This window comes from Lepisosteus oculatus, chromosome 10, assembly GCF_040954835.1.
Source record: "Lepisosteus oculatus isolate fLepOcu1 chromosome 10, fLepOcu1.hap2, whole genome shotgun sequence".
NCBI lineage: Eukaryota > Metazoa > Chordata > Actinopteri > Semionotiformes > Lepisosteidae > Lepisosteus > Lepisosteus oculatus.
The window spans coordinates 26,244,882-26,262,756 of NC_090705.1; the positions used below are offsets into that span (position 1 = coordinate 26,244,882).

At 35.0% G+C, this 17,875-nt stretch overlaps 1 protein-coding gene across 3 annotated transcripts in view; it reads right to left on the reverse strand.

Annotated features, from left to right (window-relative positions):
* The window catches only part of LOC102686563 (cAMP-regulated phosphoprotein, 21), a 162,197-nt gene that overhangs the window by 102,964 nt on the left and 41,358 nt on the right, over positions 1 to 17,875 (reverse strand). For all 3 annotated transcript variants that reach the window (XM_015357290.2, XM_015357289.2, XM_015357287.2), the window contains exons 6-7: positions 14,730 to 14,880; positions 11,945 to 12,023 (exon numbers count right to left, since the gene is read on the reverse strand). In XM_015357290.2, the coding sequence (XP_015212776.1) occupies positions 11,945 to 12,023; positions 14,730 to 14,880 (230 nt within the window). The remainder of the gene's footprint in view (positions 1 to 11,944; positions 12,024 to 14,729; positions 14,881 to 17,875) is intronic.

Below are 17,875 nucleotides of genomic sequence, written 5' to 3' on the forward strand. Positions count from 1 at the left end.
TAAAAAATGTCGTTCAGCTAGACTGCCAATTTTGTTGAGTGGTAGCAATGTTGCCTATGAGCTAAAAGGGTCTTGGTCTGCTTCCCTGCCAATGTGCTAGACCTACTTTTTTTTAGAAATAAATAACAATTATTATTATTAACAAATAAAGACTTTCTGTAATATTTAAATCAAATAATATGTATATAATATTCTTCATATATTTATTATATATACCACAATAATTATATGTAATTATTTTCATATTATTAATACACAAATGAACATGAATGAGCAAAAGAATTTGAGTAGGGAGTCAGCATGCGTAGGCTGCAAAGGAAAAACAAAGGAAGCTGTGGAACCTTCTTCAGATGTGAATGAGCAAACGTGTGAATACTGACAGTGGGGGAGTAAAACGGTTGATGGCCAGATCAGATCAACAATCTACAATTTAATGCCACAACATTTCAGCACGAAGTGGCATTAAAACACAAATAACAATTACCTAAGATTAGTGATATTATGAAACCAAAGTAAAAATGTGTTTGCATCTCCCATGAGCTCTGGGAAGTTTATTTTGAATGAATTCTAGGTTACACATTTTCACAACTCCCTTTCCCGAAAAACAACAGCAAAGTCAATGCCAAAAAAATAATGTGTGCAACTAACTGGCTACACTGAAACAACCTAACCTAGAAGAAATAAAAAAAACAAATACTTGCCCAGCTCTTCAACATTACCCCCCATAATATCAATAAAAACATGCACCACTGCCTGACAACCAACAAGATCCTAAAATTATCAGCAGACGCCCACTCAATCCCTCCTCTTTTCGGGACTTCTAGCAGAATCCTTTAAACTAACGGGGCTCTCTTGTTGAAGAATCGCTGATAAGTTATGGAGCAATGACATAATTTAGCAATTTGCCAGCCAGTCACCACACTGGTCCCACACAGTACTACAAAGGAAAAACACCCAGAACCCAAACAAACCTGCTTATTCAAATTAGCAAACACAGCAGGAAGTGACATCCTTACTCTTTATAATAAACAATGTTTGTTGAAAGAAATGCAGTTTCACAAGATAAACTTCACTATAATTTTTTAGACTACAGAAAAATCCCACCAAAGCTAAGCAAGTGATAGCACCCATCTAATTTTCAGTAACTCTGTAACATACAAGCACATCAGTCATTGATTACGGTTTTATATACAATAAAGAAAAACCTAAAGGACTGTGATTAGTAAAAACAACCAACGACAGAAGACTTGATTTTAATAAATCTTAAAATGCTCTTTCTTCTCCTTCAGATAAATTACAATTCATTCAGGCTGACAGTTTTTAAATTCTTCAAGCAATATAGTGATTTTAAACCATTTATAATCAATTTCTTATCATTTGGCTTCTCATAAGCTTTCTCTTTAGCGCCTATGTCCTAGCAGTGGGGGGAAAGAAACTGGGAGTGGGATACTCTTAAACAGCATTTCAAGAGAATGACTTCTTTGTTGAATTGGGAAATTGTAAAATTATCCATCCACCGATCCATCCATTTTTAATTGATTTAAGCACAGTGACCACTGACATAAAATAAATATTTAACACATTCAATTTCTATGCTGAACATTGCGTCTCAGAGACCCTTACTAAAACAAGTTTATTTATAAAAAATGAGTCCACTAGCATTAATGGGAACAATCCTGCACAGAACCCTGATTTACTGTCCTTATATATAACCACGTTAAAGCAGTTTTGGAAATAGAAACAGGCTAGAAATAGTGATAATGATGCAGGAAATGATAAACAGATATAGGCAATATTTAGTTTTAATACTTGATTTTACTTAGTATTAAAATATGCTCCGTTGTGCTCTATAAAGTAGTGTTTGTGATTTGGTTCCCAAGATAAAGCACTTTTTTTCAGCTCCACTATAGTGATGCAGGAGAACCTGTACTGTTTGTGTTTATATAAAATGGGATATATAAAATTAATAAAAATGTCAAAAAGAGTGTATAAATTAAATTTCATTATGGAACACAGATTTTCCCCAATGGCTGGGATTCGTACCCAAGAGTTTCATGTGACAGCCCACATTAAGCGTTCACTGTGCTACCTGGCACATTTATAAAGTAGTGCAGTCCAGCATCAGATTTTTTGAAAAAGTGAAAAGGTCTTTTGTGTTACCATGCAGTGTGCCGCATTGTGCTTTGCCTTTTTTGAATGGCTGGATTTGTATTTATGTTAATTATTGATTATCCTGCTTTATTTTCTTCATCTTTTCAGCCCCTTAAATTATGTAACAATACCATTGCTTCCTCTATACAGGTCCATAGTGTCAAATTTCAGTTGTTCAGTTGGCTTTAACTAATTGTCACATCCTTCCTCACTTATAAAGGAAGAGCCAGGGAGAACATGCTGCACTGGTGGAGGGAGGAATGCTAGAAAAAATGTGCGTAGTAGAAGTGCAAGATTAGAATTTAAACTCCACCCAAACATCTGTTCTATAACACCATTTAAAGCCAAATAATATAAAGGGAAAGAGTGCTCGATACTTTGGCTTTATGTCACCTGTTTGAGGAAATGATAGCACTGTTCTGAAATCAGCACTGTCACAATCTTCCATACAAATCCCCAAAACACAGATGCAGATTTTGAACACTAAGAGTACATCTAAGAGCAAGTTGTTTTGGCTGCCATTTCACCAGGATCGTGCAGAATGTGCATGCAGCATGGGACAAATTAAAAGCACATCAACTGCAAAATCAACAGTCATTGAGGAGCAAGAAACTTAAATAATCAATAGTTACAATTATCTTGGGAATTTTGTTGACTAAAAACTAACCTTTGAGAAAAATATGGATGTTATATGTAAGAAGACTCAACAGCGATTATTCTTCCTGAGAAATCTGCTGTTTTAATGTGTGTATTACAATGATGACCTTATTCTATAGATCTATGTTGAATCTGTGTTAACATCCACTGTGGTAGGCTGGTTTGGTAACTTGAATACGTACAATTAAAACATACAGATGCAGCCATTCAAAATTGGTGGGGTATTTCGCGGCATACCCCGGTGGGCGTGTCACAGTATCACGCAGTTAATCGCGTCATTTGACGTAAAACCGCCAGGGGGAGCTTAATCACCTTGTAAAACCGCCACGGGGAGCTTAACCTCTCATGTACAGCATTTGAGCTTTTAAATTTGAAGTTTGTATTACAGCATGTTAATCATCAGTCATTAAAATGTTGGTATATTTTATGAAAGCAAGATTGCTCAGTTGGACAAAAGTACACAACCTACCTTTATCAGAAATATTTATGCATCAAAGCCTTTACCGAAGATATTACTAATAGTATTAATAATGAATGACTTTTGACAAGCTGGATACTCAAAGTATAATTTCTTTAGCACATTTGTACAAGCACTTGGAATCTGTCCAAGCCCTACTTTGTCAGGCATTTTCTTTTACTTCAACGGGCATAAAAACTCCCTTGCTTTTAACAGGGCGTTTCATAATTTCTAACTACGAAAATGATTTAAAATGCGACACTTATCATTCAACTAGAGCTCAAAATATCACAAGGATCCTCAAGAGCACAGCAAAGACTGTATTAAAAGATACTTGTATGAGATACATGAGAATAAAGGCTTTTTTATCAATGCTTTCTTTTCCGTATACCAGATATTATGGAACCACTTCAGAAGGGTGTCAGCCTGTCAGATTCCAGGAATCGGTACTTTAAAGGAAAAATACACACCGGTATTCCATTTCTCCCTAAACATTTAAAGCATCGAAGTATTTAACTAACATGTGAAATAGCGTATGGAAAAAGTGGTAGTTTTAAGCTTTTCTGCTAATATAATATGGAATCACGTATCTAAAGAATTTAATAACGATATGATTATATTCGTGTACTGCGACAGGGCTGTGTAGGGCTGTTTCGCCTCACTCTTCATGCGAATTCCCTTGTAGCCCACTGGTCTACGTGCCCGATTCACTCCTGTCCTGCTCTTCCCCGCGCACCCCTGCCGGGCGCTCTTTGGCCTCTGCCCGGGACGAATGTATATTTTGATATTTACACCCAGCGCGGCACCGAGGGAGCGTCTGCATTTATAACTTAGCTTTTAAAATTAGTTAAGCAATATGAAGCATCTCCTTTTACTTTTAAGTCCCTTAAATAGCTTTCTCACCACTTAAGATTACTTTTTGATACCATCCTTACACAAAGCAGAAACTTTCCAATGACATACAGTACAAGTGGAAAGATTACAGATTTTAATCGTCTTTAATTTTGTTACATTATACGTTTTAGGAACGTGATTGGTTGACCGACAGGGGCACTCGTGGTATGTTGGTCTGTCATATAAAGATTTACTGCAAACGTCTTTACTGTGCCCGTTGTAGTATTGAATATTCATATCTAATTTTATCACTGAAGGGAAATCTTAGTAGCTGAGCATAAAAAGAATAGGAGCATACTGCAACGCGTGTGAAGGCCATAAACGATATTAATTTTGGAACATAAACATACAGTATATGGAACAAGTAATAGGTTTATTCCATGCTGAAAAAAAGAAGAAAGAGAACACAACGTTTCGGCCGTGGAGCCTTCTTCAGGTGTCAAGTATATGGCTGGTATATGGTATATATAGCCATACAGTATATGGCTGGTCTCGGTACTTTAAAGAAAACATACACGAAACATGGTTTCATTATGACCAGAATCGGTCTTGAAATATTTTTAACTTGATTTATAGTATTTGAGAGGTATGTCTTAACACCGATACTACAGTGCGTAAATACTGCTCACGTATATGTTTCTAGGTTTATATATTGCATTTCATACGGTCAAATTACTTTTAAGCAACTAATAAGAAGCGCGAAACGGTATGCGTTTTAGTTTCGTTTTGTGCTGGGACTCTGCTTTTAACAATGTCCCTGTGGATTGATTAGAGATATCAAGTACATACAAGTCATTTCTTAAATGTTGTAGTTCGTCTTGTAAAAATGTTACGGGTACATCATCTATCAACAATTACACAGGTTCTGTTTCCATATTGCGGATTTTGGTTACGTAATATTATTTTCTAGATTTCACGTTGTGAATATATGATTTGGGCAAACAGAGCCGCAAAGAAGTACATTATGGGTTGTTGTTTTGTTTTTTTTGCAGTTTTATCTAGAACAAGCGATGCTTAAACCTTTGTCTGATTCTTGTGAAACTATCCACACGACAGTTACAGTACCTAGGAGTACGCTGGGCAAACGTTCCGAGGTCAAATTCTTCCAGCACGGGGGTACCTTTAAAGCGGAGACGACGGCACTGACATTTTTTGGCGCGCCTTCTCTTTAAAGCCCTGGCCAAATATGAAGACAGTACGTACAGTTATTATTCAAACGGAATTAAAAACTACACATCCCAGTTACCATGGTGGTGCTTGTGATCATTGCGTTTAACCAACGAAACAGGGCGAAAAATCAGTCACATGACTTTGGGGCAGAGTTTCGAAAGCTTAACCTATCAGCAACAAAGCGAAATTTACACGATAGGCTACCTCAAACTGTCAGTTACACGACTGTGTATGTCGCTTAAGCCACTCCTATTTGGCATTTTAGCTATGGAGGCAAGAAGACGCCCCCCCCCCCCCTCTGGGTGTCTGATTTGCCGCCATCTTTAACCGCTTCGTGTCCGAATGGTAGTAGCTACGTGTACGAAATAAAGTTCATTCCAGGTACAAAACATATATATTTTTGTTGTAAGAGGGAGCAAAACATCAGTATTTACTGCTATTAATTAGTGTACGATTTGTAGTTGAAATCTGAGCCTAAATATAAAGTTAAAATCTCAACACAGCAATGTAGGAAATACAGAGAAAAGAAATCCTTTCTGACATCTAAAATCAGTTTCGATCAAGGTCTCTAAAACGAACAAGAAAAAGAGGATTTTCGGAGAGCAATTACGCTGTATTTATATAGAATAAGTGATTTATGAGCAATCTTATTTCTTGTTGTTTAAAACAGTGAAATGTCAGCTGCAGAAGATCGCACCAGAAACAGCACTCTCTCTGCCTGTCATAGACATTCAGGAAAGGCCAATGAAGTCATGTCAAGTACAATAATTCGGTGATCAATAATAACAGTTGTAGGACAAGAAACAAAAGATAGTGAAAACTTAAGATTTTTAAGGCTAAAACTCAAATTCATTCTACAAATTAAGGCAAATGAAAATTCAGGACGTTAAAGTGCTAGAGGTGTAAAAAAATACAAAAATGCACATGAGCAAAAAGTTTTAGAAATTGAGCAAACAGAAAAAAAGCCATGCCTATAGTGCAGAAGAGGGATGCAGGAACACTTGCTTAGATATACAAAAAAATCACAAAAAGGTGTATGTTACAAAAGAACATGCAAACATGTTCATCATGTACATGAACGTGTACATCAATTTTCCTTCGCGATCAATAAAGTCTTATCTATAAACATGAAACAGAGTGAGGAATCAGAAAATTAGCATGCATAAAAAACAGCAATTCTGTCAATGAGCCCTAAATGATTTAATAGCAACCATGGTTTCATGGAGGGCTTCTCAGATAGTTGGGCATTCAGGTAGATTGCCAGGTGAAAGGATTTGTAAACATACTTTGTTAAAGCAAGTCAGTTTTTTCCGCAACACATAAAATACATTTTTCCAAGAAAGTTTTGCCTTTGTCACTAATGACCACTAAATAAAGACATAAATATAGAAATCATAAGATTTTTTTTATTCAATGTTGGTAGCAGGATGAACTGTGCTAAGTGTATATTTTGTCGCAGAGTTGCTGCAAGATGTTAACAGTGAAAAAAGGTATTTAGAAATGAGTTATTTCAAGAAGAAAATTTTCAGAATAATTGCAAATCTAGCAGGATAGAGAAAGCACAGAAAACAGGCAGTTAGATTGATCAGATTAGTATGAAAAGTTATTTAGCAAAGGGAATGAGAAGAGTGACAAACTAGTATACTTTAGATCTTTTTTTCTGAACCAGGGAAAACTGATCATGTTTCTCTATAATAATAAAAAAAAACTTTATTTTATATATCACCTTTAAAAGTGGCATCTCAAAGCAGTACAGTAGATATAAAAACAGATAAAAGGACCACAGATTACAAAGTAAATACATATAAGAAAGACAAGCAGTTAGAGGTGCTACCAAAATTAGAAAATGAAGCAGATACAGACACTAAGTCTTCTGAAAAGAAAGGTTCTGATGTTAGATTTAAATGCACTCAGGGTACGTGACTGATATCACTGGGAATACAAATTGAGAGCTCTGGGATGCAGCTAGAGAAGACCCTGTCACCCACAGAATGTAGATGTTCTTGAAGACAGCTAGAAGACCAGAGTCAGACGGACAAAGGTGGGGAGTAGACAGATAATAAGCCATATACTGTAGGTACTGAATGAGGATGAGGATTTTGAAGTTGACTCAAAACCTGATAGATAACCAATGCAAGGACTTGAAAACAGGTGTAATGCATCCCTGATAGGATTCTCGCTGTCATATTCAGAACATATTGAAGATTGCTCAGTGTGGATTTAATTTCCCCAGTGAACAGGATGTGCATTTATTAATTCTAGAAAAAAAAGCCTTTCTTGATTTCTCTAGTTCTTAGTTTCTCTAGTTCCCTTTAAAATAAACTATTATTCCACAATGCAGAGTATTACATGGTCAGTATTTACACATGATATTTGTGATTTCAAGAAATTAACACAAGCAGCTTTTGGAGATTTAAGTGTTGGCTGAGTTATTGCAGGATAAAAGACTAGAGATGTTGGTAAGAAGAAGATAATTTGGGGATAGCTGAGGAATACACTGATAACAAGAACACTTCCTAATGGGGTTAGGCATACTTTTGATGAAGATGATGAAGTTAACAGACTGTATGTTTACATAGATACTGAAATGAGGATTGTATTTTAGATTTTGTGTAGTTGCTAGCGAACTGTGTGTTGGATGCACATGAATTGAAGGAATGGGCAAACATAGCTGAGGCGGATCCACAGAGCCAGCATATTAAGATGTTTATAATTAGAGGCAGTTTGTTTAAATAACTAGGTATGGATACTGATGTGCAAGAGAGGTGGAAAGGCTGTTTCCTTAAGCCAGCACTATAAAATATTTTATTCTCAGTGAGATGCTGCCATTTCATAGTGGGTTTCTAACACTGTGTATAGTTCCATCCACACAGTGCCTTTACTTCCATCCATTTCTAATCTTTTTATCCAGTACAGAGGATTTGGAGCCTATCCCAGTAAGCAACGGACATAAGGCAGAATACACCCTGGAAGTAGCGCCAGTCCATCACAGGACAGACAGACACAAACACACACACACCAGGGCCAGTTTTCCCATAAACCAATTAACTTACCAGTATGTTTTGGAGTGCGAGAGGGAGTCATATCACACATATGGAGAAAAACCATGTAACCCAGAGAGAACATGCAAACCCCACACACACAGGATGGCAGAAATTGAACCTAGGACCCCAGTGCCCCAAGATAGCCACTAACCACTTTGCCACCATTATAAATGGATGGATATCTTAGTTATCTTTCTAGTTCACAGGTTTGCATGCATAATTTAATTTTGAAAGCCACTGAGACATCAGGTACTACTGTTGTATTTATGAAAAACAAAACAAAACAAAAAGCATACTAACAACTGTGCCATCCTACTCTTTAGTTAATACAATTTATTATTTATAAACAGTTAACATTGTTAGCAAAATATTTTGAATTATATTTAACCCTATTTTTTCTTTAGTTTTGTATTTAACTTATTATATGATAGTCAGATTTAATGTATATTTGAACAATGAAAATATATTTTTACAAGATGCGGGGGAAAGTGCAACAACTTATTACAGTGCTAAATTTAATATTATTGCTAATAGTTTATGCTAACACCTAACTCTCTTAATTAGATGTATTTAAAACAGTGAACTAAGTGTAACATACCATTCAGAAATACGATCGAGAATAGTTTTGTGGTGTTTGTATGGATGAAACGTTTCTAAAATGTATAAATGTGATTGAATCCCATGGAACTATGACTTTATTTTTTAACAAACATTTCTTTGAAAAAATGAAATGTTTCCCTTGGTCAGAGATTAAATAAAACCTCACTCGCACCAAACAAATTTATATTTCTTAATATCACAACATGATCGAATTTAAGCCTATTTAATAACAATGAATAGTCATCTATGTGTTACAAAATAAACATTTATATTGATTTGAATCGCGTTTTGATTTAAATCGTAAACGCGTGTTTAAATATATGTGTTTAAAAGCGATATACTGTATAAAAGCGCTGATTCTTATGGAGTGTGTTCTGCGGGGGATTCAAAAAAAATTTTTTTTTAATCGCGTATCTAAGGAAAATTGCAGTATAACTTTGTTCATGCACAAACAGTGGCATGTTACATTATAATTTGGGTGTCTCCTCTTGCCAGAAAGCTCTAAATTGCAACGTAAATTGCAAAAATGCACTTGGAATCTGTCCAAGCCCTCCTACGAAAATTATTTAAACTACGACACTGATCATTCATCTCTAAATAAACTTTATTTTATATAGCGTTTTAAGCGAATAGGTAATTAGATTGCTCATAAACCTAATTGCTTTTTCTACATAAACACAGCGTGATTGCTCTCTGAAAATGCTTTTCCTTTATATTTAGGCTCAGATTTCAACTATAGATCGTATTATTATAAACTTTCTTGGAAAAATGTATTTTATGTAAACCATGTTTGCTATTAATTCATTTAGGGCTAAAATACGTTCATTGTCTTCCAATCGAGTCGAGTTGACATTGGAAGCTTGCCACTCCCGGAGTGTTAAACCAACGCATTAGCATGTTAAAGCGATTCTATTGAGGGAGTAGCCCAGCTACCACTTAACACTGTACTTCCTACTTTGAATACCTGTGAAACCGGTTTAATTCGTCACAGCCAGCACTCCGGCAGAGAGGGGGTTGAATAGGGGAAGCAGGCAAGATTTCCAGCGAAAGACACCCCCCCCCCCTAAAAACCCAGTAAGCAGTTGAAAATGCTTTTAGTTGAAAATCGAAGTAGATTTTGAGGATGATAAAGAGGATAAACTGGGATGAGAGGAGGGTTTGGTTTTGCATAAGGGGCGGGATTATGATAATTGGAGGAATTTGCGAGAGTATAATGGTTTGATATATTTGATTTTGTATTGTGGTCGTTATCTATGTTTTTGGTTGGTATTATGTTTATATGGTTGTTTTTGTTGGTTGGTTGTTATTATGGTTATTAATAATATGATCTATAGTTGAAATCTGAGCCTAAATAAAAAGAAAAAGCAAGTGATTAGGTTTATGAGCAATCTAATTAGGCATCTTCTCAGGCGGAAGATGTAAACAGCTTAATTTCCGTGTTAAATAATTTTTAAAAATTAAAATTCATTCTATACAGCAATCACATATTTGGGTACCGTTTCATAAAACTTTCATGCTTAAAATGTTTAGGGAGAAATGGAAGACTTCTGTGTATTTTTTCTTTAAACTATCAAAACCAGCCATACACAGTACAGTTTATGTACATACAGTAATGTTTATGTTCCTAAATTAATATCGTTTATGACCTTCAGATGCGTTATGCTCCTCTTCTTTTTATGCTCAGCTACTAAAATTTCCCTTTAGTGGTAAAATTCCATATAAATATTCAAAACTAAGCGGATTAAAATGTGAACAGTAAAGACATTAAATGATTAAATCTTTTCACTACCAACCAATGCACCACGAGTGCCCCTGTCGGTCATTTTGGCCAGCCAATCACTTACCGCGGTGCCCTGCGGGTAGGTTACTGTACCGCGGGTTTTTACAGCGCATTTTGAATGGCTGCATCTGTATGTACATACAGTTATGTTTATGTTCCTAAATTAATATCGTTTATGACCTTCAGATGCATTATGCTCCTCTTCTTTTTATGCTCAGCTACTAAAATTTCCCTTTAGTGGTAAAATTCCATATAAATATTCAAAACTAAGCGGATTAAAATTTGCACAGTAAAGACATTAAATGATTAAATCTTTTCACTACCAACCAATGCACCACGAGTGCCCCTGTCGGTCATTTTGGCCAGCCAATCACTTACCGCGGTGCCCTCCGGTGCCCTGCGGGTAGGTTACTGTACCGCAGGTTTTTACCGCGCATTTTGAATGGCTACATCTGTATGTGATGTATAGAGTCTTACTAATTGAGTAAGGGCAGGGGGAAGAGAATTTTCTGGGATTTAGCAAACCTAATTACTTCCAGTACTTTTTACAAAAGTCATTAAAAAATCACCAGTAAAGCATTTATAAAATGAATTAAGAGGCAAATCCCACTAGAGCATAAGGGTTGGATTGAGTATTTATGAACAAACATACATCCATCTGTAATTACTGAATAACTACTCAAAATGAGATCTGAGTTCTTTGTTAAATTGAAATGTCACTTCATATCCATGTTTATAAATAAACACACAAATAAGAGTACTTTTTAAGCTTTCTAACACATTTTATATTTGCAAGAAAGAGTCACTATAATAACATTTATGACAACTCAAAGTGCTTGTAAAACTGCACATATTGAAGACAATTGATTTAATCACTGGAATTTTAACTGTAATTATGTACAAAGTGAAAACTTTCAGTGCATCTGGCAACAAACTTTCTGTAATTATTTTTAATGCTTTAAGCATATTGGAAAAATCACAATATAATGAAAACTAATATTATCTGAATTGGGAACCGATGTGAAATATGGAAAAAGTAGATTTATGGATAGAGTTATGGATAGTGAAGTATGATTTTTTTTTTCCTTTTTGACTTTTGGCTTTAAAATGGGAATTGACAAAAACACACATCTTATTAGTGGAGATAAAATATAAAAAAATAAAATACAAAAATTTAGCAATGCACCTTACCTGGGGTTATTCTTTAATGTATTTACTAAAAATTCATGCAAGTCAATGCCAGTGGTGTCCGTATATTCTTGGCTGTGATCTGAAACAAAAGTAGATTTTATCATATACGTTAGTATAATACTGTAGTTTCTCTACTTTCACGTGACAACTTCATAGTATTTAAACATAAGGGAATGCAAACACTCCAGCTGCAGGTCTCAATAGAGATTTCCTATCTGTCTATCCAGGAGGACCAGAGGAACCTGGCTTCGGCATGACCACCAGAGGCTAGCCAGAGGCTGCTAGTCATTGGATTCAAAGACCAGTGCATTAGCGTGTGGTCAATATATACCTAGAACTAGGGCTGGGTGATATATCGAAAATTTATCGAAACTGACTTTAAGAATGTCTCACCGACCTAATTTTGCTTGTCGGTATGTACGGTAAAAGCTTTCCCCACTGTGCACTTTCATGAGCGGTCCCCTTAAAAAAACACCCAGTCATCATATCCAGTCACATGCTTCTGCCTCGTCCAACCTTCGTTCTTCATTCAAAACACAAAGAAGCGTGCCGGGCACGAGACAACACGTGTGCTCATGCTAAACCCCAGTCAGTCAGTCAGACTCAAGTACAAATGAAGACAAGCTGGTATCTAAAAATTATGCAGTGTCGATCGTTTGGTCATATTTTGCCTTCAGCAAACAGGATGCTGAAAAAAGATAAGTCAGATGTAAACCCAGTCTAAAAACTGTTTCTGCGCCTAATGTAACTTGAGCAATTTGTTTCATCACTTGAAACACAACCATGAATACGAAGAGTGCATGGCCGAAAAAAGAGAGAGACTGACAAGAGAACTCATGGTCGAAGTGATTCCCCCAAATAGCTGTCTCTACACAAGCATTTACTAATGCCACTCATTACGCAAAAGATTCACGCAAATGTAATTGAATAACTAATGACATTACATACTACATAGCAAAGGACATGGTCCCCATTGCTACAGTGGAACACAGTGGTTTCAAAAGAATCATTCAAACCCCTGACAAGAGATACGTTGTGCCCTCGAGAAAATATTTTTCTCAAATTGCAGTGCCTGACATTTACAAAGCTTTAATAGTAGTAATAGTTTCACATATTTAAAACATGATCTTTCAGAATATCATGTAATCATATAATTTCCAGGGTTTCCAAAAAATTATCGTAAATTTATTGTTATCGAGGTAAATGTGTGAAATTATCGTGATATTGATTTGAGATCATATTGCACAGCCCTACCTAGAACTACAACCTCTAGAGAGCAGTGCTGCAGAGCTCAAACACGTAGATCACCCCTATCTTTGCACACAAAGAGGACTGGGGTTACGGGCTCGGAGTGTTTTCAGTACTGGATTCTGGAACATCATTGCATAGCAAGATGGCAAATGAAATCCAACACTGCCTTGTAAGCAACTTTGTTCTTTCCTTGAATTTAAGGCTGGCAGAAAGCTGTCTACTGTACGTTAAGTTTCAGAAACACACTGTCCTGTCCTACGTCCTGACAGCAATCAGCAATACAAGTGGGACTGAGTAAAAATGTTATTTCTGTTAAAGGAGTGATGTTATTTTAAACAAGAGAGATTTTTCTATATATGATTATCTGTGTTTATGTGGTAAAAATGGAAGAATCTTTGATATTTTTGCTTATTCTTTTTTTACCTTGGCTTCATTTATAAGCCTTCTAAAGGTATTTAAATATTAATATTTGAGTATTTTTTTTCTGTCAATGGATGTCTTTTTTCCTCTATCTGTACAGTATGTATATTTGTGTGTCTTTGTTTTTTCTTGTCATTTAATAAAAAAGTAAACATAAAATAAAAATAATAAAATAAATTGGACATAAAAGAAGGTGCAACAAATGACTCAAACATTTTTAAACTAGTAATAGTAATGTGACCCTTTGGGTCATCTTTACTACATTTTGTAGCATGAACTACATTATGTAAATCTAAAATGTGTCCTTCATAATTATGATTTCAGTAGGGAATGTGTGGCAGTAGAAAATATTTGTTTTTTGAGAGGCACAAACTTGAATTTTTCAGAAACTATTTCTATATAGGGTGTTTGGAACTGTGTTAAATCTACTAACACTGTAAAATCGGTTCCTTTAAAAAGTCTACTTATATTAAAATTCAATTTTTCTGTCATATTTCAGAAACAGTCTGACAAGTGCTCTTGTACCTATTCCCGCCTACAATCCCCCCACGCACACCCACTCTAACCCCCATCCCAATCACACATAAAGCACATTCTGAACACTCATATTTCCCCTTAAGCCTTATTTCAAAGAGGTACAGTATATCCCATATTCATTATAAACCTGACAACCATACATGTGCATATATTTGCATAAACAAAAGGAATATACTGTATAAAGGCATTTAAAGGACATACTTCTTTCTTAAGTCTAAGACTAACTCATTCACTAATTACAGGATTTGGTGAGCAAGCAAATCTGTGGGATTAATAAAACAGAGAAAAATCTATGGTAATAATAGCTCCTCACAATATTACTGATTATGTCTTGGAAAACCAAGCATTATAATAGATTACAATAATCAATGGACACAATTATTTTATTAACTAGGTAACAGACCGATATTTAGACTGGCAGATACACTAATGACTTTATTTTCTTTGGATGCTGAAGATTTTTCTTTTAGTAACTTAGTCATTGGTGTGAAAAACTGGTATTCAAAGGAAAATGAGCAACTCTGAATCAGGGGTTTGAACTGTATTTTATAACTAGAATAGTCAATACATTTCTCACCTTTTGACAGCATTCTTGTTTTTGGTTTTTCATTTGATTTGTCTTTCTCCTTGTTCTTGTCTTTCTCCCGGTCCCTGTCCAGTTCATCTTTGCAGGGTTTACTATCTTCCTGAAAGCTAGGCAAGCTGGTAATTTGAAGTTGAATTGATCCCTGAAATGCAAAATGTCTTAATCAAAACAAGTAAAAGTATAATTTATTCTTTATATATTAACCTCTCTAATGTATCAATACCACCTGTCAAACAATAATTTATCTGATGACTAATAACTTTGCTAAAGTGTAAAGCAAAGGCGTTATTACTATTATTAAGCATTAATGCATATGTTTGTGTAATTACAGTGTAGCTACACCAATAGCCCAATTGAAATACATACTTTGTTTAATGTGATAAAAACACAATGATTTTGACTTTACATACACTTTTTACATAAATGACTATTAACTCAGTGACAAAACCAGTAAACAAAAAACTTGCAAAACTGTGCAAAATGCAAAACTGAAAAACTATATCAAAAACATAAATACATTTAAAATAGTGGATGAAAAGAAAGAAACAACTACTGTATGAAGAAAACTAATCTGTTCTAAAGTACTAAGCTGGTTAGACTCCAATGCTCAACATTATAATGGGATGTGACTTTTTCTCCTAAAAACTTCTAAAAGGACATTGCTTTTGAAAAATGGAAAACATTGCATCTAACCAGATGCAAAGAGACCCAAATAATTTATTCTTGAGAACAATTTTTTGAAAGATGCAGATATTTTATTCCTTTTCAAAAGTTTTTTTTTTTTTCCTGTTTAAAATAATGACTTCCAGGACTAAAAGACCTCAGAAGCAAATAATTTCTGTTTATGTGAAACTGCAGACTGGATTAAAAATTTATACCATCACTGCAGCTGTGCCATTTTATTGAACTTTATGGCAGCATGACTCCAATTGGTAACAAGCAGAAGTCATTTCTAAACAGCTAAATGAATAGTGTGAACACCAGCAGAAGGCAGCCACAGTTTCCTCACAAGGCAATTGTACAAACAGCTAGATTGAACTCATTCAAAATCTTCAATGGCATGTAGTCAGAAACTAGTGACAGCACCATTATGATATATCAATGATGACTCCTTAGCTAACTACAGTACACGCAACACACCACAGATATTGCTATGAAATTAATGGATTCATTCTTAATATTGATGCACACTACAATTTATATACCTACCTAAATATATAATATAGTAATATATATGTAATATTATAGAACAGTAAAACAATACATGTATTAAAGTATGTGCATGTACACAAATATAAACACCAAGAGGGGAAAAACTATTCAAGATGACACATGAATATCCAGTAGTGCAAATTACATCTGTATTAGTCTTAAGAACAGCAGATTTTTAGATAAATTCCATAAAATAAACATGAACACAGAACTGATTAAGAAAGCAGCGAAAGGTTTTAGAGGTTAATTAAAAGTAACCAAGGGTAGCTAATTAAATTTGTCTGTGTAAACCAATAGAGAGTAGGAGAAACAGACTTGAAACTAGAGCAGACACCTCTGGCAATACATTTAAGAAGAACATTTTTTGGGGGGGCAAACAAAGAAGTTGCTGGAACTCTATTATTGCAATAGTCTTGCAAATGGGAAGGATTGCAGAAGCCAATGCAAATTTGTGTCTGAATGAAAAATACATCATTAGGCCACATGGTTTGGACTCTTATTGGACTACTGACAAAATTTTAGAACTTTTGTCCAAACCAACTCAAGAGGTTGTTATTTCTGTGATAAAAGCATACGTCCATGAAAATGTGATGGGATTCTTTCTTAAATAAGGCTAAAAACCAATATAATATAATGGGGGGTCAGGCTAATGAAAAAAAAAAAAACTTGGTGTATTTAAAGAAGCTCATGCTATACCTCAGGATTGCTGATGCAAGCTGCTGTCTTATAAAACACGGCGGCCAAACAAATACAAGGATTCACAAATTTGCATGGGTTGTATTATAACTAATGATGCAGTACAAGGGTTAGCATTGCAACTTGGTCACAAGAGATAAGTCACAAGATATGCCCCCATCTTATCCTCTTTAAAACCAATTGAAACACAATTCTGAAACATTTTGCATAATGTCACCTCATGTCCAAGTTTTATACTTCCTAAGGGCAGGTGGATTTCTCATATGCTTTAGTCACTATTTCCAATTTGTCAAAAAAGTTCACACAAATTTTTCTATATACAAAACATGGTACGGATCCAGCCATTCAAAAAGCACGGAGAACGCTGCGCTAAAACGCAGTAGGCGTGGCGCATCTTACCACATTATACCGCATGCAAATTGAATTACGATAATAGTATCCGGAAGCACCTTGTAAAACCGCCAGGTGGAGCTTATAAAGCTTAACGTCTCATGTACAGCATTTGAGCTGTTGCCAGAAAACACCCGGTTTCGAATCCCGGTCACTGCAGAGGGACAATCTATTTCCAATTAAGAATTTAAGTTGTATACTTTTTAGACTTTTAATAATTTTAAACTGTGTATTACAGCATGTTAATCAGTAAACATTAAAAAGTCGGTATATTTTATAAAAGCAAGATTGCTCAGTTGGACAAAAGTACACAACCTTTCACCATCATCATAAATATTTTAATTAAGCATAAATATTTTATGCATCAAAGTTTTTAACTTGATAAATTAGTGGGTTCCGGTTTTAAAGTGCTTGTTCTAACATTATTATTCTTATATTGTGTACTTCATAAAAAGTTATAATGTTTTATCCTTTTCTAAGACTATGTAGTAAGAACATCAGTTGCTGTTATTGTAAAAAGATAAATGTTGTAGATTTACAACAAGTGATTTAACATCACTTGATAGTTATATGAATATGGAATCATGTAACTAAGCAGCTAAAATATCACAGGTGGACATTTTGGAAACATTTTGACATCTGTTTCTTTTTTAAAAACTTCTGTTGTCCTTGTAGTGGTAATGGATAAAGCACTGCACCCAATGGTTCAAAGCACAATCAGAGTATTACTTTCGGTTTGTTTCTTATATAGTGAATACATAAAAATAGTCCACTATTATAGCTTGTTTTGGGCTATGTCGTTAATTTGTGTATCTGGATAAATTAAGTGATGGTACGGT